At 39.3% G+C, this 23,159-nt stretch overlaps 2 protein-coding genes across 17 annotated transcripts in view; one reads left to right on the top strand and one right to left on the bottom strand.

Annotated features, from left to right (window-relative positions):
• The window catches only part of RANBP6 (RAN binding protein 6), a 305,681-nt gene extending 290,823 nt beyond the window's left edge, over nt 1-14,858 (bottom strand). For 2 of the 6 annotated variants that reach the window (XM_084986188.1, XM_084986158.1), the window contains exons 1-2: nt 14,792-14,858; nt 10,243-10,381 (exon numbers count right to left, since the gene is read on the bottom strand). Coding sequence is in view for 3 of the 6 variants with exons in the window: in XM_084986158.1 (XP_084842284.1) it covers nt 10,243-10,271 (29 nt within the window). In the remaining 3 variants the exon portion in view is untranslated. Of the gene's footprint in view, nt 1-10,242; nt 10,382-12,907; nt 13,646-14,791 lie in introns of those variants that run through there. The other 4 variants (XM_084986169.1, XM_084986149.1, XM_084986180.1 and 1 more) reach the window with 2 other exon arrangements.
• Nucleotides 13,799-23,159, top strand: part of UHRF2 (ubiquitin like with PHD and ring finger domains 2) — a 77,405-nt gene continuing 68,044 nt past the window's right edge. For all 11 annotated transcript variants that reach the window (XR_014822041.1, XR_014822043.1, XR_014822027.1 and 8 more), the window contains exons 1-2: nt 13,799-14,310; nt 19,635-19,868. Coding sequence is in view for 2 of the 11 variants with exons in the window: in XM_021063942.2 (XP_020919601.1) it covers nt 14,158-14,310; nt 19,635-19,868 (387 nt within the window). In the remaining 9 variants the exon portion in view is untranslated. The remainder of the gene's footprint in view (nt 14,311-19,634; nt 19,869-23,159) is intronic.

Below are 23,159 nucleotides of genomic sequence, written 5' to 3'. Positions count from 1 at the left end.
GAGAGTTATGCCTTCTGTTAGGTTTTTTTTTCCCCCCTCAGGATTGATTTAGAAATACTGGGTCTTTTATGGTTCCACATAAATTTTTGGATTGTTTGTTCTAGGTCTGTGAAAAATGTCATGGATAATTTGATAGGGATCACATTAATTATGTAGATTGCTTTGGGTAGTATGGCCATTTTAATGATATTAATTCTTCCAGTCTAAGAGCATGGAATATCTTTCCATTTCTTTGAATCCTGTTTAATTCCTCATGTTTTTAATCCAATCTGCCATTCTAGATCTTTTGATTGGAGCATTTAATTCACTGACATTTAAAGTAATTATTGATAGCTATGGTCTTATTGCCATTTTAATCTTTATCTTCCAGTTGTTTTTTGTAGTTCTTTGCTTATTCCTTCTTTTTGTTTTACCTTTTATGGTCTGATGAGTTTCTTTTTTAGAATGTTTGAGTTTCTTTCTTTTTGGTTTTTGTGACTCTATTGTGTATTTTTGATTTGTGGTTATCATGGAGTTCAAGTATGCTGACCCATAACTATATCTATTTATTTTTAAATAACATTCAAGTTCAAACACATTCTAAAAGATGTATGCTTTTATACTTCCCTCGTCCACATTTTGTGATTTTGATGTCATGTTTTCTATCTTTATGCTTATCCTCTTGCTGTTAATTACAGTTATAATCACTTTTTCAATTTTTATTCTTTTTTAATCTATGAACTGGCTTATTTAAGTGATCTTCATTCCTCTTATATATTTGACTTTCCTATTATGATTCTCCCCTTCCTATAGATTCTTTCTTCTTTTCTTTTTCATAAAGCCCCTTTGATATTTCTTTTATGGTAGGTTTAGTGCTGCTGAACTCTGTTTTTTCTTGTCTGAGAAATTATTTATCTCTCATTCTATTCTAAATGACAGTGTTTTGGGGTAGAGTATCCTAGGTTGTAGGGTTTTCCTTTTCAGGACTTTCATTATATCATGGCATTCCTTGCAATTTTTTATCATTGCCTTACCGGTTTTTGAAGTGCATTTATTTATCAGTGTCAGAGTAGAAAAATAAAAGGGAAGTGGCTTTCTCTTTTGCTTTTCATAAGCCATTTCAGAAACTATTAAAGTAAGGCATACTGGTATAAGAAATTTCTTTTCTCGAGTTCCCATTGTGGCTCAGCAGAAATGAATTGGACTAGCATCCCTGAGGACAAGAGTTCGAACCCTGGCCTCGCTCAGTGGGTTAAGGATCCAGCATTGCCATGAGCTGTGGTGAAAGTTGAAGACAGACGACCCTTGGATCCCAAGGTGCTGTGGCTGTGGTGTAGGCAGGCAGCTGCAGCTCTGATTCAACCCTTAGACTGGGAATCTCCATATGCCTCGGGGGTGGCCCTAAAAAAAAAAAAAAAAAAAAAAAAAAAAAGATTTGGCGTTCCCGTCGTGGCGCAGTGGTTAACGAATCCAACTAGGAACCATGAGGTTGTGGGTTCAGTCCCTGCCCTTGCTCAGTGGGTTAATGATCCAGCGTTGCCATGAGCTGTGGTGTAGGTTGCAGACGCGGCTCGGATCCAGTGTTGCTGCGGCTCTGGCGTAGGCCGGGCTACAGCTCCAATTCGACCCCTAGCCTGGGAATCTCCATATGCCGAGGGAGCGGCCCAAAGAAATAGCAAGAAAAAAAAAGACAAAAAATTTTTCTTTTCTTTTCTTTGTCTTTATAGGGCCTCACTCGCAACATATGGAAGTTCCCAGGCTAGGGGTCCATTCGGAGCTACAGCTGCCAGCCTATGCCACAGCCACAGCAATGCCAGATCCAAGCTGCATCTGTGACCCACACCACAGCTCAAAGCAACACTGGGATCCTTGACCTACTGAGCGAGGCCAGGGGTTGAATCCACAACTTCATGGTTCTTAGTTGGATTCATTTCTACCCCGCCATGACAGGAACTCCTAAAACATTTCTTTTTTTTTCTCAAAAAGATCACTGAGCAGCAATAACAAAAATATCTTACCTGGATTTTCAACAAAAATCAAGACATTTACAGTGGATAATATATGTGCTTATAGTTACTGGAGAAAAGGAACAGACAGTAACTCTTTCTAACTGATTTTGAAAAGTAAATTAAAAAGTCTTTTATGTCTCTAACTTTATGTGATCATGATATCATATTTTAAACCCTAATGAAAGGTTTGGATTTTTAAAATAGGGAAAATTTCTCAGAAAAAGCACACCAAAACTTGCCAGCACACAAGAGCTATTCCAGCTTTACAAACTAACCAAGCAACCACAGGCTTCTTCTCTTGCAATCACATCAGGAAAGCCAAATCAGAACAATTACCTTTCAAAACAATTTGTCTCAGTACATTTTTTCTTCTCTTTCTAAAACCAATAGCTATTCTTAAGATACAACATACATATAGCTTCTATATCTTCATTATGCATACAAAACTCTTTTCTCACTACATATTTTCAGAAATTATTGATATGAATGATTGAGTTCTTTGTTTTTTAAGGAAAAACATTTCATCTTAACTCTCTAGCTTAGAAAGCAAAATTCTGTACTTGGACTATTTTAGGATTTAATGTGATCTGTTAAAAGGAAAAAAGGAACTCTGAAAAAACAACTCTCTTAGTTTTGTTTTTTTTTTTTTCAAAGTAAAAAAAGATCAGATCCTTGTATTCTTATTCACAGGTTTTTTTTTTTCCTATGCAGTTGTTTTTTGTTATCTATTGGCCAATGATCTTACTAAGAATTTAGATAACTCAATTTTCTAAGATTAATATCCAACATGTGGTTATAATTAATTCAGCTCTTAGCAATTTGAGGCCATACCTGGCTGAGGTAAAATTTAGTTTCAGGTTTTTTAAATAGCAATGCATCCTTTACTTAAGGTGTTTTGCTATTTGTAATTAATAGTAAGTTGTAATCTTAAAAGGAAAGTGGGTAATGAGACTATTACAAGTTCATGATTGCAGCATTATCCCACAGAATGAATTATATCCCCCTCCTCCAAAATTCATATATTGAAGCCCTAACCCCCAATGTGACAATATTTTGAGATAAAGCCTTTAAAGAGGTAATTAAGATTAAATAGGTCATAAGGGTAAGACCCTAATCCAACATGATATCCTCATAAGAAAAGGAAGAAACACCAGGATGCACACATAGAGAAAGAAGACCATGTGAACACTTAGTGAGAAGACAGCTTTCTGAAGGCCAAGGAGAGAGACTCAGGAGAAACCACATCTGCGGATACCTTGATCTTGGACTCCCATCCTCCAAACTGTGAGAAAATAAATTTCTGTTATTTAAGCCATTCAAGCTTGTAGTATTTTGTTATGGCAACCCCATCAAACTAATACAACATCTGAATTATTTAAATCACCAAGTATTTTCAAGACATAGATACTTTCCTTTCAATGATATAAAAAAAAAAAAACACTTTGGGAATCTTGCAAATAAATCAACAGAAAATAATAAACTAGTCTATACACAAGAGCAAATACAATGACCATGTAGTCTAAATACTTTAACGGCTACATCATGGTTAAACTGACTGCCAAATTCAGAGTTACCAACTTAAACACTATATATGGATTGAGGCTGGACCCAGAAAAGATAGATTAAAATCATACTCCCTCTGTAAAGCACTACTACCTCTAGTATCGGCCAAACTGGACTTTCTGTTTCAAAGGACACATTCAGGGGCATCTATTCTATTTCTACTTAGATTCCAAAACTATGGGACATGTAAAAACCTTCAAGCAATATTTTAACAGTTGCTTTGCTAAAGTTACTGAATACAAAATCTGACAAGGCTATGACCCTGCCTCAATTACATTCACGTTCCTTGAGTTTTTTTGACCTTTTTGAGAATTATAATTCATTTAGCATATTTGCTGACTTCCCATAAAGTTGCTGAAAATATGCACCAATTTCAATCACATTCATTTCTAAACCATTATTTCCCCCCATGGATCTATGAATAATTCAAAGTAATTGAAATTTTCAAGGAATATATTGATTATAATACCACTTTTAAAAATTTGTACTTTGCTTTAATTTGTCCCCATAATCTCATGATATCATGAAGTTAAATGCAAATGCATTTTGGCTCTTAATTTTGACTTTTTAAAGTTATTCACAAGCGTACTGGTATGGAATGATCTCTAAAATAAATTTTGTGAGAAAAGCAGAATAGTGAGTTATCATTTATATAAATAAAAGATTGTGGGGAGGATGCCTTATGCAAATTTGCTTGTGTATTTCCCTAAGGAAAGGAAGTAAATTAATGATGCTGATGCCTCTGGAGGAGGAACTGTGTGGCTGGAGCATGTAGATGGGAGGGAGTCTTCACTGTGTATAATTGAATACTTTTTGAATTATGAACTATGTGAAGGTTACTACCATTCCCATTCCAAAATAAATAAATTACACATAAAAAGAAGTAAAATAAAATTATACACATATTTCAACACATGAAAAAAAAATCCATTAGCTCTCAATCATTCATGTGTCATTCCAGTTTCTTTATCAAAGATCCTACACCGCACTGTGAGCCAAGTATATGCTTGCACTCCTCTACCTTTCTCACCCTGCCTCACTTCAGGGGGTTGATCTCTCATGCCCTCCTTCTTCTGTCCAAGCTGCAGCAGATTCTCTGAGGTCACATAACTCTTCACCACTACCTCCATAATGAGGTGTGGTTTAGTTCACCACTAGTGGCCTTGTGAATCTCCTTCTTTACACCTTCACACCCTATTGTTCCAGTTACATTGGCTTCAGGAAGAGCTGAGGTGGTAAGGCTGCGGTTCTGTTTACTGCCTTGTCTGTTTATTCCCTGCCCACTGTTCCCACAACACTATTAACATCAAGCTGCAGAATGGGTACTGTGCTTTGAAAAACTGTGGGAAAGAGAGGGTGAATTACAATGTAGGATAAAACATAGAACTAGATGCTACAGGTCCAAAGGAACAGAAATAAGGGTCCCCTTGAGTCAGCACCTTAGTTCCTAGACTTGCTTCCAGTCTCTTCCTTCAAATTTCACTTTTATCCCCCTTTTTTTTTGTTGTTTACAGTGTTATGCTAATTCTGCTTTAGAAATAAACTACTCCCTAACACAAGAGTGATGTACTAGTTCTAGGATCTATACCTTATGCCTCACCTCCACCTAGAAAGATTCATCTGAAGCTGAACATTTACCCAAGTCCTTGGGATCTTCAGTAGAATTTTGGAACTAAAAGCATACAGCATTTCACAAGACCTTTGCTATTTTGGAGGAAAGATATGCCTCCTCACCCCTCCTATGAAAATCTAGCAGAAAACACACGTGCACATATATACACATTCATGTGCATTCATACACACACCACATATGTGCACAGAGCATATACACACACATGGTCACACACATGCATACATATTCACACACGTGTGTGTAGGTACCATACCTTTTCCAACCAATCTCTTTTCAATATCCTTAAGTCAGGAGCCCTGCAGAACAGTTAAGAAGCTTTTTAGTTTAGCTTCTCTTTACTTTCAACCAGATTTTGTGTATGGCCTCACCCACAGCATATGGAAATTCTCGAGCCAGGGATCAAATCTGAGCCACATCTGCAAACTACACCACAGTTGTGATCTACACCACAGCTGCAGCAACTCCTCATCCTTAACCCATTGCGCCAGGCTGGGGATTGAACCATTACTGAGTGCCGATGTAATAAGACTGACTGAATTTGTTCTTGTGGCACTATGAGAGGTATTACTATACCCTTTTCAGATACAGAACTCAAAGCTAAGAGAAATCAAATAGGTGCTCAATGCCATAATGCTGGTAATGAGCAGAACCTGGATTCAAATTCAGGTCTTTCTAATTCTAGAGCCCATTTCCTTCCATCATGCTATTTAACTTTATTAAATCTACATACAAATTAGTAAATGGATATGGATCAGTTATATAGTATTTTTTATTCATGCAGTCACAGTGATGATGATACTGAATCTGAACCACATCTGCGACCTACACCACAGCTTGTGGCAACACAAATCCTTAACCCACTGAGCAAGGCCAGGGATCAAACTCACTTCTTCACAGAGACAAAGCTGGGTCCTTAACCTGCTGAGACACAGTGGGAACTCCTTACCTTGGTTTTCCTGTCTTTCTTCATAAATAGTAGTAGTTTTGAGGATATTCAACACCTTAGAACCTAGGAATTTAGTTCACAAGGAAATGTACAATAAAGTGCTTCCTATGAAAAAATTATAACTATCTTATAAAAGACAATGTGATTTATCTGCCTCCCTGCAAAGGGGAGGTGAGAAGGCATGAAGGAATGCTCTCTGGTAAGATGGGGTAGAAAGATGAAGAGGGGTATCTTCACTTTCAGAGGCCTGCATATTATGCAAATTTGCTTCTTGTTCCAAGTAGACACTGGAATACTAGTTCCTCCCTCCCTCCTTTCCATCCTTCCATAACTACTTGTTAAGTACATCTAGGTTCCAAGCACTGAGTTTTGTGTTGGAAACAAAGATAAACAGAATAAGTCTTCATTCCCTAGGGAATAAAAATTTAATGGGGAAGACAGTCATGCAAACAAATAAGTAAGGCTCTGAGTTGTGTTAGAGATACCAACTAAGTATGGGAATACTGGAAAAGCCTTCCTTTGGCTGGGAGGTATCAGGAAAGGTATCCTGAAGGAAGAGACATTCGTGGGAAATCTTGATATATAAACTGAAATTTTCTAGGCAGACAAGGCATGTAGAAAAGAGCCAGTATGAGTTCAAGAGAGGATTTCTAAAGGGGTCTAAAGGCAGGAGTTTGCTGGGCTTTCCCCTCAAGAATAAAAAATGAAAAATGGAGTCCAGTGGGGCTTTTTAAACATCAAAATTTAGTAAATCAGTCAGTTGTATTCCTAAATCAGTGTCTCTAAAATTTCTTCCTAAGGCAGAGAAATATGCTAAGGATGGGGTTGGGACTGGGTTATAAGCTAAAACAACCTTCAGGGAACACAAGCTATCTAAAGTATCATAAATTTTATACCAGATCTAGGGTCAGCAAACTATGGCCCACAGGCCTAATGCTGTTCTCTGCCATCTATTTTTATAAAGTTGTATCGGAACATGGGTGCACCATTCATTTACATATTTAGAAGAGCTGCTGTTGTACTACAACTGCAGAATAAGCAGTTGCAACAAAGTCTGTCTGCCCACAAAGCCTAACATATTTACTATCTGAGCCTTATGGCTATACATCAATACAAATGAATCTCAGAAGAGTAACACTGAGTTTCAAAAGTTTTAATGTTATAAAAAAAATCATGTTATAGGAAGCTTAAAAAGACTTCGTATTTACTACTGTTTAGAGATACATATATTAACATTATAAAGATAGGCATGACAATAATAAATATTAAGACAATGTTTATCTCTTTGTAAAAGGGAGAGAAACAGAAATGTAAGCAGAAAGGGGTGTTAACTATTTGAAATGTTTTATTTCTAAAGCAAGGTGGTGAAGACAAAAGTGTCTATTATATTACTCTCTATACCTTTTTGTATGATGTATTTCATAACTTAAAAACCCTTGGTCATACAAAAAAAGTGAAGAAATTAGATGTAGGAGTTGTGATGCAACTTCTACCGCCCCAAAATGGCTGCAACAAAATCTTCCACTCCATATGCTCTTACAATGTGGCTTTGATATTCCTCCCATTGAGAGGTAGCATCTCTACCCCTTCACTATGAAACTGAGTGGGTTTTTGAGAATGTTTTGGTCAAAAGAATATGGTAGAAGTGACATTATGTGACTTTCAAACTAGGCTATAAAAAGTGATACAGCTTACACTTTGCTCACTGGAATTTTCACTGTTGAGGTTGAAACTACCATCACAGCAGTTTGACTGCTTTAAGGCAGCCAATACAGTAAGAAAGCTCAACCCAAATCAGAGGGACAGACCATACAGAGAAGTCCTGGGACTTCTCAGGGAGAGATGACTAGCTAGCTCCTAATTGCTCTAGTTCCCATTCTTCCAGTTCTAATTGATTCTGACTGTAATGGCATGATAGATTCTGAGCCAGAACTCAAGTTTTCCAACTAAAGTATTTCAGAATTCCTGTCCTACAGAAACTGAGAAATAGTAAAGTGACTGTAGTTATTTTAAACCTTTAAATTTTGTTTTGCAGAGCAAGTTGTAAGTGGAAATGGAAGTTGTAAGTTGACACTGTCATCAGGAAATTTGACCCCTAATAGTGGAGAAATCTGAGGTGAATCGATCCAAAAACACTCTGGGAAAAAGAAAAAAAAAAGTTGAGCAATAAGAAAGACCAATTACAGAAGGCATGACTGTAAGGCATGTGACTGAAAACAGGGATAAATGTCAAGTCTTTAGTGAGAATTCCAGGTTCCCACTCCTATTTGAACCATCAGGTATTCCAAAGAACCAAGGCACTCACTGAAGGAAGGACAAGGATTATTCTCTGGACAAAGTGAATGGGGAAGCCTCCAGAGAAATAAAAGAGGGAGAGTTGAAGTGTAAAGAAAATTGGCTAAAAAGGAAGCACATGGGAAATTTAAACTCTAACACTGTTACTCATTGATTACATGTCCTCGTCCAAATCATTTTCTCATTTGTTAAAGAGAATGATCACTGAAATAGATTACCACAGTAAAAATCTTTGATTCTATTGAAAAGAAAGAGCACATCCTTCTAAATATGGCTAGTTTAAGTAACAAACCACAATGTGAAGTGTGTTTTAGTCAATGGAAATTTAGTTCTGTTCTTTTAGCATATAGTTCTTTTCAAAATAGCATTAGAGATGATAACAGAAAACCTCCAGTTAAGGTACATTTTTTTTTCTTTTTATGGCCACACTAGTGGCATATGGAAGTTCCTGGGCCAGGGATTGAATCCAAGCTGTAGCTGTGACCTACAGTGCAGCTGCAGCAATACCAGATCCTTTAACCCACTGTGCTAGGCCAGGGATTGAACCCACACCTCTGCAGGGACCTAAGCCACTGCAGTCAGATTCTTAATCCACTGTGCCATGGAGGGAACTCCTCCAGTTAAGGTATTTTATTTTATTTTTTGGGGGGTCTTTTCTAGAGCCATACCCATGGCATATGGAGGTTCCCAGGCCAGGGGTCTAATCGGAGCTGTAGCCACTGGCCTATGCCAGAGACACAGCAACACAGGATTCGAGCCACATCTGCGATCTGGAAATGGAAGTTCACAGCAATGCCAGATCCTTAACCCACTGAGTGAGACCAGGGATCAAACCCGCAACCTCATAGTTCCTAGTTGTGTTTGTTAACCACTGGCACCATGATGGGAACTCCAGTTAAGGTACTTTTAATGTCCACCATCACCACCTCCAAGGGACCAATTAAGAGTGTGGACCTGCAGAGAACATTATGGAGGTTTAAAAAAAAAAAAAAAAAAAAACCTGAAAATATGACCTAGCAATTCTGCTCCAGGAATCTATCCAAAAAAACCTGAAAACACTAATTAAAAAAAAATACATACATCTCAATGTTCATAGCAGCATTATTTACAAATGCCAAGATATGGAAGCAACCTAAGTATCCATCAATAGGTGAATGGATATAAAAGATGTGATATATATATATATATATATCTCAGCCATAGAAAAAGATTGAAATTTTGCCATTTGCAGCAACATGGATGGACTTGGGGAGTATTATACTAAGTGAAATAAGTCAGACAGAGAAAGACAAATACTGTATGATATCACTTATATGCGGAATCTAAAAAATAAAACTAGTAAATATAACAAAAAAAAGTTAAGACATAGATATAGAGAACAAACTAGTGGTTACCAATGGGGAGAGGGAAGAGGGAGGGACAAGAAAGGGGCAGGGAATTAAGAGGTACAAACTATTATGCATAAAATAAATAAGCTACAAGTTAATATTGCATAATACAGGGAATATAACCTTTAAAAATTGTGAGTCACTATGTTGTACACCTGAGATATTTTATTGTACATCAACTATACCTCAGTTAAAAGGAATAAAAAAGGGTGTGGGTCAGGGTATAGGGAACTGAAGGGAATGAATGAATCTAGTACTTTTAAATATATTACAATCCCTTGACCCAAAGAAGGGAGAAGTTAGAACATTTAAAAGTGAGTCATATAGAGTAGGTCACTTTTGGAGGAGTAGAGACTTCCTAAGAAGCAGCCCAACAGATAGTCCAAAGTGACCTTTCGGGTAGAAACCCAGATGAATTAATATACTGACCTCACTCTTTTCCCATCTTGCAGATTCATGTCTGTGCTGCCTCTCCACCGGCCAAACTCAGCTGAAGCCTGAAAGTACTGACTCCAGTGATAGACTCCATGCCCTTGGACTCCAGGACAGGGGCAGGTGGACAGTGGTCCTGGAGGAGCAAAAGGAAGATAATCAGCACAGATGTGTCGATGAAAAGATGGTAAAGACCAGATTGAAAGTCACTTTTTCAGTACATATACAAAAGCTCTTGACTTTGAAATATTAGTTGAGAAAACAAGATACAATCAATCTTGTATGTTTCTATTTTGCCTCTTTTGACTTGAAAAAAAAAATATTGAGCCATGACTGGTGACATCAAGTTTAGCATTTGCTTCTCATGCATGAAAATAATTCCTGGAGTTCCCATCGTGGCGCAGTGGTTAACGAATCCGACTAGGAACCATGAGGTTGCGGGTTCGGTCCCTGCCCTTGCTCAGTGGGTTAACGATCCGGCGTTGCCGTGAGCTGTGGTGTAGGTTGCAGACGCGGCTCGGATCCCGCGTTGCTGTGGCTCTGGCGTAGGCCGGTGGCTACAGCTCCGATTCGACCCCTAGCCTGGGAACCTCCATATGCCGCGGGAGCGGCCCAAGAAATAGCAACAACAACAACAACAACAAAGACAAAAAGACCAAAAAAAAAAAAAAAAAAGAAAATAATTCCTCTTTCTTTGTTCACATCCAAATGGTTTCAGCTATACATCTGATAGTAAGACATATGTCAGATCTGTCTGAGAACTTCTATCTTGTTTGTACAGCTGGGCAGCTTTCTAAGAAGAAAACAACAGCCTTGTAGGGAAAGAGAAAAAACCTTAGTTACAATCTATACTGTGTGGAGGGAGAAACAGAGAAGGTTATATTTTGTTACATACAGAATCATTATTTGCAATTGTTTATAGCCTAAGTAAATCACTATACACAAAAGCTTATGTTTCCAGATGTAATTAATTTGGTCTGCACAGGACAAATATATCTTTTCTGGGTCTCCCATCTCTGGTCAATCATTTGGGATCTATATTGGCTAGATTAGCACAAATCCTATACAGTCTCAGCAGTATTTTGACAATAGTCTCCCCCAACCCCTGACCTCCTCACAAAGGATTCTCCATTTAAGACTTACAACATTAAAAGGACAAATTGCCTCATGGGAGTGAGTACAGCAGGTCTTGACTAGTTCTTTTTTCCGAACTTTTCTACTTCTCTTCAAAACTTTGGATTTATATTTCCAACTATTACTTAAATAACTCCATGTAGGTATACTCTGGATGAATTTCAGTGCAACACAATGCAAAGGGTACGCACTGCTTCCTCTTCTCTTCTAGTTCAGAGCATCATTATCTACCCAAACCATCATTTAAGTCTCCCAAACTAGAAACCTTGGAATTATTCTTAGCATTCTATTTTCCTCATCCCTCATATCCACACTTTCTACAAGTCTGATAGCCTTGATTTTCTAGAATACTCTGACTCTATACTTTCCTCTCTTACTGTCACAGATTTCACCGAAACTGACACAATAAGCTTTCTGACAGCATCTCCCCCGCCTCTCCTAGTCTCTTAGTTTTTCCCTAAGGCATCCTTCCACATTCCTTCAGGTGTCTTTGCAAAGGGCATATTTAATCACATCAGTGGACTCCTTTAAAAACTTTAGTTTCTCCCTGGGGCCCACAAAATCTATTTCTTTCAATGCTAATCTTCACACTCTGCCCCTCCCTATTTAGTCAACCTTTCTCTTATATGCAATCTCTTTGACCTGCAAAAATGCATACCTTCTATCTTTGCTTAAGCACTCTCTCCTCTTTGGGCATTCTCTGCTTATCTAAATCCTCTCCATAATAGTACAAAAATAATTTAGTGTGTAACACCAAGGGATAGGCACTATGATAAACATTTTACATTCATTAGATATTCTAAGCACCATTTTACATTGAGGAAATTGAAACAAATAATTTCTCCAAGATCACATTTTAAGTAAATAGAAAAACTGGTTACAATTCATGAACTGAACATTTAAATGCTGCCTTCATTACAATATGCCATTTAATTCAGGTCAAGTTGTACCCCTATTCTTAAGATCCCAGATCATTCTAGTCCCTTTCTCTCACCTCTAATTGCTGTTTTAACCAAGAGCAGACTATTTAGTACTAAATTATTCTTTAATACTTTCATTTTTTAAATTCTTATTTGAACAGGATTGTAAATTCTTTGTGATCAGAGAATTTTTATAAAACTTTTAATATGACTCTACAAGGGCATACTGTATCCTATAATAGCAAATAGCTATCCTTTATTGGGGCAGGTTATTAGCGAGCCTCATATTTACACATGTAAAGAATACCCAATATTTGTTTTACTTAAATCAGGAGCAGACAGGATGTATTTAGAGAGTAAAAGTGAGTGTAAAATTTTCAACAAGGACGGAGACCAAAATGTATATTTGTTCCACTTTTTTCTCTCTCTCCCATGTTGGGCCATCTTTTTTTTTTTTCCCAATATATTAGTGGTCTCTGTACTTACAATTATTTTAAGCGGTTATTACAAAAATGTTGCTCTACTTTTGTGCTAATAATCTGCACCAGTATGAATACTCAAGTTATGGATTTTGGCAAATATGAAGTCCAAATTTTATACATACATACTTTTTTCTACTTCCATATGCTCTCTTCCTTTTTAGGTAATGCTCCTTTGGACTATTTTTGAGAAATTATTCCTATCAGGATCGCTGGAGTACTTCCTTCATAGGTGTGTAATTTTGCATCCTTTAAAAGCGTCTTCCATGACCCCAGCCCCTTAAGCCAAATGCTAACATGGAAGGTCCACAAACGGAAACGTCCGCCTCTGGAGAGAGGCCTTCAGAGAGGCGGCACCAGCACCTCCCTGGCCCAAGGTCCGGTTGTGAGCGCAGCGGGCAGAGATGGGGATCCCACCCGGCCCGGCGGCCTGTAGGCCTTACTTGGGTGGCCACCTCCGCCCAGCGGCGGGAAACACTAGGAAGCCAGTTTCCGCGCGAAGGCAGCATTCTGCGACCGGCGGGAAACGAGTTCCTGAAGGAGAAGGGTCCCTAGGGCCTTTCCTGGGTGGCCGGCCCCGCCAGGCCGCCTGGCTGGCTGTGTCTGGCTGAGCGCGGTGAAGCGGGTTCATTTCCTTAGGTGCTTTCTCACAAATTTAGGCCGCGCCCGCATGCACTCACCCCACTTTTCATAGTCGTACAACTGCACATAAGAGTTTCTTATCTTTGGTGTTTTTGATACCACAGAACCGAATTGGCTAGGCCTGAGAGGTCGCTCTCGCCCTTGGTCCCGAAATCAGGTCTAAAGCGGCAACCCGTGTGGGCGGCCTTGTAACCGCCAGCAACCCGAAGGCTAGAGGGCGTGTCTAGGGCCCAGGTGCCGGCGGAGGGGCAAGTAACGGCTCACCAAAGCACCGCCCCCCCGCCCCGCCCTTCCCACCCCCGCCCATTTTAGTTTCCTCTGGTCTGTGGCCACCTCCTGAGTTGCTTCCTCTTTAAGGCGGAGCCCGGCATAGATCTCGCGAGATCCGGGTTGGCGCCGTGACCTCCATGTGGGAGCTTGAGCTCTATAAGTAAACACTCCGCGCGGCGCAGACAAGGCTTCTTCCTATTTGTGAGGTGGGGGCTGCGGTAGCAGCCGCGCTCCCGACTGGTTCCGGTTTCCTTCCCTCCTCAGCTCTGCTGGGTGGGCGCTTAGTTTAGGATTCACCGCCGCCTGTCCGGCCCGGCGTCTGGTCGGTCTTCCTCTCTGGTGCGCGCGCTCGCCCGCCAGCCGCGGAGAGTCAGAGCGGACCGGGAAGCGGCGCGGGCCGGGCGGGGCGCGGCGCCCCGAGCGCAGGGGGAGACAAAGCAGGGCCGGCCCCTTCTCCCGGCGCCGAGATGTGGATCCAGGTTCGCACCATCGACGGGTCCCAGACGCGCACCATTGAGGACGTGTCCCGCAAAGCCACAATTGAGGAGCTGCGCGAGCGGGTGTGGGCACTGTTCGACGTGCGGCCCGAGTGCCAGCGCCTCTTCTACCGGGGCAAGCAGGTGAGTCGCGCCCACCGCCCCCCACGGGAAGCTCGAGCAAGGGCAGCGGAGCGTTGGCAGGATGCTTAAGCTGGACGGGCCGGAGTGCTTGGTGCCCCACATGTGCAAAATGTACCTGGCTCCACTTCGGGTGGGCAGCCCGCGAGGTTCAGAGCTCGGCCATGGGCGGGGGTCCTCGCCAGCCCTGAGTGCAGGTGCGCTTCGCGGGGTCGGAGGCACCCGGAGCCCGGAGACCTCACCGCCCTTTCTCAATGGGGCAGCAGCCGCTCGCTAGGGCGCCTGGGTTCCCTCTTATTCCCGCGCTTGGTGGGGTCCGGGCTCCTGGAGGGCGGGGAGGGCAGCAGACTCTGGCGGCCATGCCAAAGTGCAGGTGGGGAGGGCTGGCGGCTCTGACTCCCGGCAGCGCTGACCCGGCTAACGGCTTGTATCCTTTCTTTAGCTCTACCGCCCTCCTGGGTCCCAAATAGGAGGGGAAACTTACGTATTGCTTGTTCTCAGGCACAAGACCCTAAGTTGCCTCCTCTCTGTGGAAGGGATTTGTATACACTGAAGGTTCGAAGGCTTTCCAGAACTTCTGCCCGCCCCCTCCTTTCCTGGAATTGAATCTGTCTTGGGGGAGATTAGAGACCTGGGCTGAAGAAGCTGTAGATGTAACCTGGGACCGGGTTTAAACTAGCCAGTCTTGGCGGGGGGTGTGGAGGGGTAATATTCAGAGTGAAAAACGGTTTAAAAGATGTGTCTTGCCCTTATTTCTCACCTTCTCATAGGTCTCTCACCCATGCTTTGAACACAATTAGAGCATAGCTAGCGGTACATACTTGAAGGCTGAAAGTGTTATTTGGCGGTGCCCTAGGGTGTTTGGGCGTCCCTGGTAGTTGTATGGTATGGCCCTGATCTGGCCCATTGAAGATTTTTTCCTGTTCACGTGATCTGTACCTGGAGACCCAGACTCATCGTGTATTTCTTGTTTCTTCTTTGTAAAGACAAAACAAAGTTGGTATCCTCCAGTTGATAGACCATATTTTGGCTCCAATCTTGTAGTTTGAAATAAGTGTAACTCTCTTTCATTTGGTAGAAGTAGCGTTTTGCTACAGCCAACGGGTTTGAGAGGAGTATTTTTCTCCTCTTCATAGGCTTACCTTTTGAAAACTGTCCAGAAACTTCAGAGTAACAAGATTGCACTGAGAAAGAGCGAGGGGTTGTTAAAATTTGTTTTGAAATAAGTGTCAGTATCGTTGATATCAATATCCAGTTTTATATTGATCCTCTAGTGCTTGACTTGTAAAAATAGGTGTTCAATTTGTTTGCAAACTTTGCTTTAGAAATAAATGTATGTGTATTAAACGCTCTTTAGCTTTATAAGGCTGATACCTTTTAATTTTTTGGTCAAAAGTGAAAAGCATGTAACAAAGTCTATTGAATTTTATTTTCTAGCTAGGGACAATAGTATTTGAATTCCTGGGATACTTTAGTGACTTCACCAGAGATAGAAAAGCATGAAAATGAATTCCTGGGCGATGCCCATATAGTCTAATTATCAAATAACACTAAAAGGAAAATGTGCACCTGGCTCTCTTGAGGAAAAGGTAGGGATTGGGTTAAACTCAAGGCAACCAAGTAGCCCTTCTGACAAACCAGGAAGCTATTCCAAGCTCAGGGAAGAACTATTGAGCTTAACAACCTTTTGAACTTTTTACTCCAGGAGTTGATAACTCACTACTTGATTTTACTATGGGGATAAACCAACAAGAATTAGGAATGGACTGTGGGTGCCTCACTTGAGTTGGAGATAGAAGGAAGACATTGCTCCAGCTGTATTTACTTCCTTATGATCTGACAAGCAGAGATGAAATGATTATTATCTATATTCTCCTTTCCTTTTGGAGTCTACAGCCTGTGGACAGGATAGTGTATCTATATCAAGCTGCTTTGGATTGGTGTCACAGGGCTGCCCTTATTCTTGTAAATTGCTTTTGTGCTTATTAGAAAAAGATGTCCCATCCTCAAGATTCCTTTCTCATAGTGCAAAATGTCATAAAATAAAAACAAATTTACAGTTTTCCCTGATGTAAGGAGTCCCCCTGCCTTCACCTTTGTGTGTAAGGTTTGCTTCTTTTAATCTTTGGTATGCATCAGAATCTTTTGTAGATATTTATTACAGATGTTCAGCTCACAACAGAATTGCAAGTAGTGAATTTAACAAGACCCTGTGGGAGATTATCATGAACACCTGAGTTTGATAATGAATGTTGAAGAAGGCAGCTTCCTACTAGTTTCTTACTATTCAAAATGTAGTCCCAGGATCAGCAGGACCAGTAGCATTAGCTGCACCTGGGAGCCTCACACCCACCCTGCTGAAATAGAATCTGTATTTTAATTAGGTTCCCAGGTGGTCTGTATGCAAATTAACTTGGAGAAGCACTGTAATTGTGTGATTGACTCCACTTTTGAGAGTCAAAATGGAGAGCCAGGCAGCGATTCAGGGCTGTAAGTTCCAGTTAGAGTAGGGTAACCTCACTGGGATATTCTCTGCGATGTTGAATGTGCACACTAGGGATTGCTTTTTGTTTTTTAGAAAGAGATACATTGGTGGATCTCTAAATCTTGAGAAAACCTAGAGCTTTTCCTAATTGGAAAGCATTCTCTCCCCTCTTTGCTTCCTTTGTACCACTGTAAGGACTCTTAGAATAGATTGTAAATGTGGGCAATGAACCAGAGGTGAAGAAAAACTTGAGTAGTCGCCTTTTGCCCTTGGACTCAGTTTTCACATGGGCTACAAAGTGTTTGCCTACTTAAATGTGTGTGTGTGTGTGTGTGTGTGTGTGTGTTCTGTATATGCTGTGAAAGATACATAAAAGTTACTAATGCTTTCCACCTGTATGCCTATCCGTAGCCCCTTGGGAATGACTTCCCCCTCTGCCTTCTCATTCACTGTCAATTGGTGTTTGCTTCCTAGTTTTCCCTTGCGAAATGTTGCATTTCTTCCTGTTACTTGGAATTTCTTCAACTCAATTCAAGAAAAAAACTCTAGACCATTCCTGCCATTCTAATAGCACAAATCCTGCAACTCTATGTAGGATAGCAGTTCTCAAAAACATTTTCTGCTGTGAGACGTTGCTGGGCCTTAGTTAAAAAACCTGAAGCTCATAGGTGTTTGTAATTCCCAAATGACTCAATTCCTTTCTCCCCCAATTGGAACATAATTTAAATGCAGGTAATTTTTTATCTATATTTAATTGAATTTGGGAGGGCTTCAGTACTTTTAAAATAACAAATCATTCCAACAGTTGTTGCAACTCTTCCCAGTAGCCTGTGTGGAACTGCTGTGCAGTGGATAATAATCACTGTTTAAGGAAAACTAGGAGGGTACCTATGAATTAGGGAAAGACTAGATAATTCTGATAAAGATAGCTATCATAGCAAGCATGAATAGTTGAGGAAAGGTGGTTACATGTTCTATGGGCCTGATTTCTATTAGAGCACTTCATGCCCCGATAATGCTTAATGTTTTATTCTGACTTAAGATACTGTTTTCCCTTTCACACTAGGTACCACTTGAAGCAGCTTGTACTTATTCTGATCACTTGGCCAAAGCTAGTCAGAATGCTTGGGTATGAGAATGCCCCCAAGTTCCCTGTAACTCTCACCTCAAATTTCAATGGAAAAAAAGCTTATGGAAATACTTTGAATTTCCAATTATCTCACCAGCTTAACGGCTGTCTTGATTTTGGGGAATGCTCTACCAGTTAATTAATTCGTTCTGTGCTGTTAAGAGGTTTTTGTTTTTCTTTCCCTACTTAAAACATTACATCTTTTTGTCAGAAGGTGGAATGTATGTAGAATCAAAGTTACGGTTTTTCAGTTGTTCCAGATTTAGTGTGTCCTTAATGGGATGAGTGAGGGGCTTTGGAGAAAGTCCAAATGAAGTGGTGAAGGTGTAGTTTCTTGCTCCTTGAGTTTTCCCAGGTATTCAGGATTATGAATTCTTGTTCTTTAAGTCAGATAAGCCATGCTAACATACTATCCCTATAAAGTTGTATCTGCTTACAGGTTTGGGGGACTCCTTAGACTTACTTGAAATAAGCATGTTAACTAATCTGTGACATAATGTCAATTTAATTCCCTCACTGGGAAAGTTGTTTTTTTGTTTTCCACTGTACAGCATGGGGACCCAGTTACACATACATGTATACATAATCACTGGAAAATTTGAATTTCTCAATTCCTTGTTCTGTTTAACAGTTGTGAAACCTATAATAATGTGCAGGATTGTGCTAAATTGAGTTCTTGGACCACTTGAATTAAAGCTATCTGGTACATACGTAACCTGGTACATGGGAAGATTTGCCATTCAAGAACAGATTTTCATGCTTTGTCTTTGGTTGACTTTTCAAATATGTATAGTCTTACTGTGTTACAGTTGTGGATGGTGACAAGTGTTACATGGAGGGAAAAATGAAGAGGGATTAAATTGGTATTGTTTCTGGAGAAATGATAGTTGTGATCCTCAAGGAATTGAGTGAAATAGCCAGCTGAATGTTAAAAGGAAACAAAATGGAGACTTAGTTTCCTAGGGCTTCTATAAGTAACAAAGTATCAAACCTCAGGGAGAGAAAACAAATTTCTCTTCTAGCAATTCTAGAAGCTGGAAAACAAGGTGTCAGCTGGTCTTGGTATCTTGTCTCTAAGGGAAAATCCTCCTTTCTTCTTTTAGCTTCTTGCTTTCTTCCTAGCAATCCTTGGTGGTGTTGGCTTGTAGATGCATTACACTAGTCATGTGGGTATTTTTTCCCTGTGTGTCTGTCTTAGAATTTTCTGCAAGTTGGAATAGAATGAGCAAGAATTGTAATTATGCCTGTTTGAACTCATGTCTGCTTGATTTTTTGAAAAAAATTACTGACACTGCTACAGAAAGATAAAATGGTTAACTTAACGTCTCTATGAAAATAAAATCATAAAACAGTTCACTTTGAAAAGTCACCTTTTCTTTCTTACAGTAGACTGAGGCACTGTTCTGTAATACCTGACACTTGGTGAGAAGTTGAGAGTTTTTCTGAGTAGGCGATGAGGTCATCACATCAATGAGAAATTGTTGGTTTTGGTGGCTATTGGTGTTCTCTATAGTCAATACCAGATGAAGCTTAAAATGCATCGAGGTCCTGAGAAGATGCCGATATCAGAAGCCATAAAGTAATAGGAATGGTTTTAAGATCACTAAATTGCAATGCTATGAACTGTGTTTTAATAATTTGGCTGGATAATTAAGGATGTAGATAGTTTTAAGAAAAGCATTTTAATCTTTTTATATCCTTTTTTTTTCCTAGTTGGAAAACGGATATACTTTATTTGATTATGATGTTGGACTGAATGATATAATTCAACTACTAGTTCGCCCAGACCCTGACCTTCCTAGCACATCTAAACAGACTGATGTACCGGCCAAACCCTGTTCTAATAGTCCACCTAAGGTAAAGAAAACCCCAAGGGTGGGACCTTCAAGTAAGCCATCTACATCAGCTCATGATTTTCTTATTGATCCTGGCATTGGATTATATAAGGTATGTTGTATTCTTAAGACTTCTTGTTAATTGTGAGAATATAGATCTGTTCTCTTCAGGATGTGTACATGAGTAAATGTTGCTGCTTGAAAGTAAAATCAGTTGGACTGCTACTTTTTTAACTTTAAAAGTAATCTTTAAAAAATTATCAAAGATACATAGACAAATATATAAAATGTTTATGTACAGATCAAAGAACAAAGAAATTACCTATGTAATTTCACCAAGGTTAAGAGGTAGAATGATGCCTTTTTAAAGCATCCTATATGCCTCTATCAGAACACATCTCCCTCTCCCTCCCTAAAAAGTAAACTACTTGTTCTAACTTTTATGATCATCTTATTTTTCTTTAGTGTTAAAACTTAGAAAAGTCATATCTCTAAACAATGCTTTGTTTTGCCCATATTTAAACTTTATATAATACACTGATACTTTTTCTCAATTTTGAGATTTTACACATATAGCTATAATTTTTAACTACTACATTATTCCATTTTATTAACAGTCCACAATAGATTTATCTAATCCATGATTAATAGATAGATGGGCTGTTTTAGCTGTTTTGGATAGTACTGTTTTGAACCTATTATATGTATCCTGGTGTACATGCTCAAGAATTTTTTTTTGGAATTTTTTGCTAGAGGTTGAAGTGCTGGTTGTTGACTCACCAGGATACGGCCAAATTGCTCTGTATTGTGTTCTCCTGTTGGTTTATCCTAATGTTCCTACTGTTCTAAGAACTGGTAGACTGTTTTGATATCTCCCTTTCCCCCATTTCCCAAATTTAATTCCTCTTCAAGGATGCTTTGGGTTTTAGCTTTTAACACTTGCATGTAGAAATTTGAGAATTGTCAAAACTTTACAAATAAATAATTATACAGTGAGATTTTTGATGAGAAATACATCTGTAGATATTCTTGGAGAATTGACATCTTTACAATGTCGAGTCCTTTGTTCGTGGAATGATAGATGGTGTCAGTAATTTAGATCTTTAACGTCTTCTCAATTTTCTTTTGATATCTTTATTTCTAGTAGCTTTATTCTTAGGCTACTATAATGGTTTCCTTTTAAAATTATAATTTGTTTGCTCTGAGAAAAACAATTGATTTATTGACCTTTGTTACCCAGCAGCTTCTTCAAATTCAATTTTAACAAATTTCATAGGAATAATTGACAGTTTTTTCCTATATTTTTCTTAATTCTTACTAATTGAGATAAATTGGGACCCAAACTTAATTTTTCAGAGCATTTTCAAAGCTAACAATTAAAGACTGGTAGAATGAATTACTAAAGAAAATGCAAATAGAGGGAGTTCCCATTGTGGCTCAGTGGGTTATGAATTCAACTAGTATCCATGAGAATGCAGGTTTGATCCCTGGCTCTGCTCAGTGGTTTAAAGGATCTGGTGACACCATGAGCTGTGGTGTAGGTCACAGAAGCAGCTTGAATCTGGAGAGGCTGTGGCGTAGGCCAGTAGCTGCAGCTTTCATTCACCTCCTACCTCAGGAACCTCCATATGCTGAAGGTGCAGCCCTAAAAAAAAAAAAAAAAAAAGCAAATAGAGAAAATCTGGAATCTGTGGGAAAGTGCAATCAGATCCATAAAATGGAAAGAAGCAAAACTGGCAAAGAGCTTTATAAAAGTTCCTGGCCTGGCTAAACTGATGGATTGCTTTAAACCCAAAGAATATATAATTATGACATCTACATTGACCTACAATATTGGAAAAGGAGTTTCTGTTTGCTTAGTAAATTAGTGTAACACTAATAACCTAAAACATAATAAAAAGCACACCAGGAGTTCGCTCTGTGGTGCAAGGGTATCCGCAGCATTTTTGTAATGCAAGGATGCAGGTTCCATCCTGGCCCTGCGCAGTAAGTTAAAGGGTCCTTGTTGCCACAGCTGCCACATAGGCTGCAACTGTGGCTCAGATCTGATCCTTGAGCTAGGAACAACAACAAAAACACCAGTGTCACTACATATTAATGTAAAGCTTAAGTTATATTTAGCTAATAAAAATATATTAAAAGAATATACTTTGACCAAGTGTGGTTTGTCAGGAAGTGGGATAGTTCAATATTAGGAAATACTTTAATATAATATAATGTATCATACTAATAAACCAAAGAAAATATGATCTAATGTAAAGTGTTTTCTGCATCTAAGTAAAATTTTCAATTTATTTTTTACTTTAAAAATATGCTTGGTAAGAGGAGCAGATGGAATAAATTGAATATTTTAAACCATAACCAGAATCATGCTTTACGGTAGGGAAAAAGCCACAAACATCCCCATTAACGATAGGAGCCAAACAAAGAAAACAAAGTTGTAAATACTGGAGAAGTCAGTCACTACTCAGGAGTACCTGCAAAGCTAAGAAAATATATTGGAACATTATGAGCCATTAGCACAAGTGGCTATACAAATACCAATAACTTTTCCTTGATATAATCATTTAGTAAAAGGAAAAAAGTAGCAAGAGTCTAGGGATAAACTTAAATAAGTACAAGACATAAATGAAAACAGTGCCTTGTATAGTGCTCACAATTGACTGAATAATGGTAGCTCACTTGCTGTATTGTTGTCTACCTCACTAATGGATTTCATCCCTCTTTCAGTTAACCAAAACTTTTTACTTGATATTTACTATTTTTTAAATAAGCTGATTATTTGAAGTTCCCATTGTGGCTCAGAGGTAACAAACCTGACTAGCATCCTAGTGTGTGTTCCATCCCTGGCCTTGCTTGGTAGGTTAAGGATCCAGTGTTGCCATGAGCTTCAGTGTAGGTCGCAGACAGCAGCTGTGATCTGGCATCATTGTGGCATAGGCAGGCAGCTGCAACTCTGATTTGACCCCCAGCCTGGGAACTGCCATATGCCGTAGGTTCAGCCCTAAAAAGAAAAAAAAGCAAAATAAACAGTTTTAGGTTTACAGCATAATTGGGAAGATGCTTCAGAATTTGCATGTATTTCACACCCAGTTTGACTTGTTAACATCTTTCTTACATTAGTGTGGCACATTTGTTGCAACTAATGAACCACGTAGCTCTTACCACAGCTTTTATTTAATGTCTCTTATGGATGCAGAATCCTGTTTAGGATACTATGTTACATTTACATTAGTGTTAAAACAGATAGTTGGCACATCTCCATAGATTCCTCTTGGCAGTAGTGGTCTCTCAGACTTTGTTTTTGATAGTAACAGTTTCAAGGAGTATTGTTCAGGTATTTTGTAAAATGCCACATTAGGATTTGTTTTCCTCATCAGATACTAATCATTTCTAGGGAAGA

Source organism: Sus scrofa, chromosome 1 (assembly GCF_054392235.1).
Source record: "Sus scrofa isolate SSC_HxYL_T2T_F1_AM1 chromosome 1, Sscrofa_HxYL_maternal_Yorkshire_Landrace_v2.0, whole genome shotgun sequence".
Classification (NCBI taxonomy): Eukaryota; Metazoa; Chordata; class Mammalia; order Artiodactyla; family Suidae; genus Sus; species Sus scrofa.
Note: the sequence above shows the minus strand (reverse complement) of the source record. Positions and strands in the feature narration are given on the sequence as shown.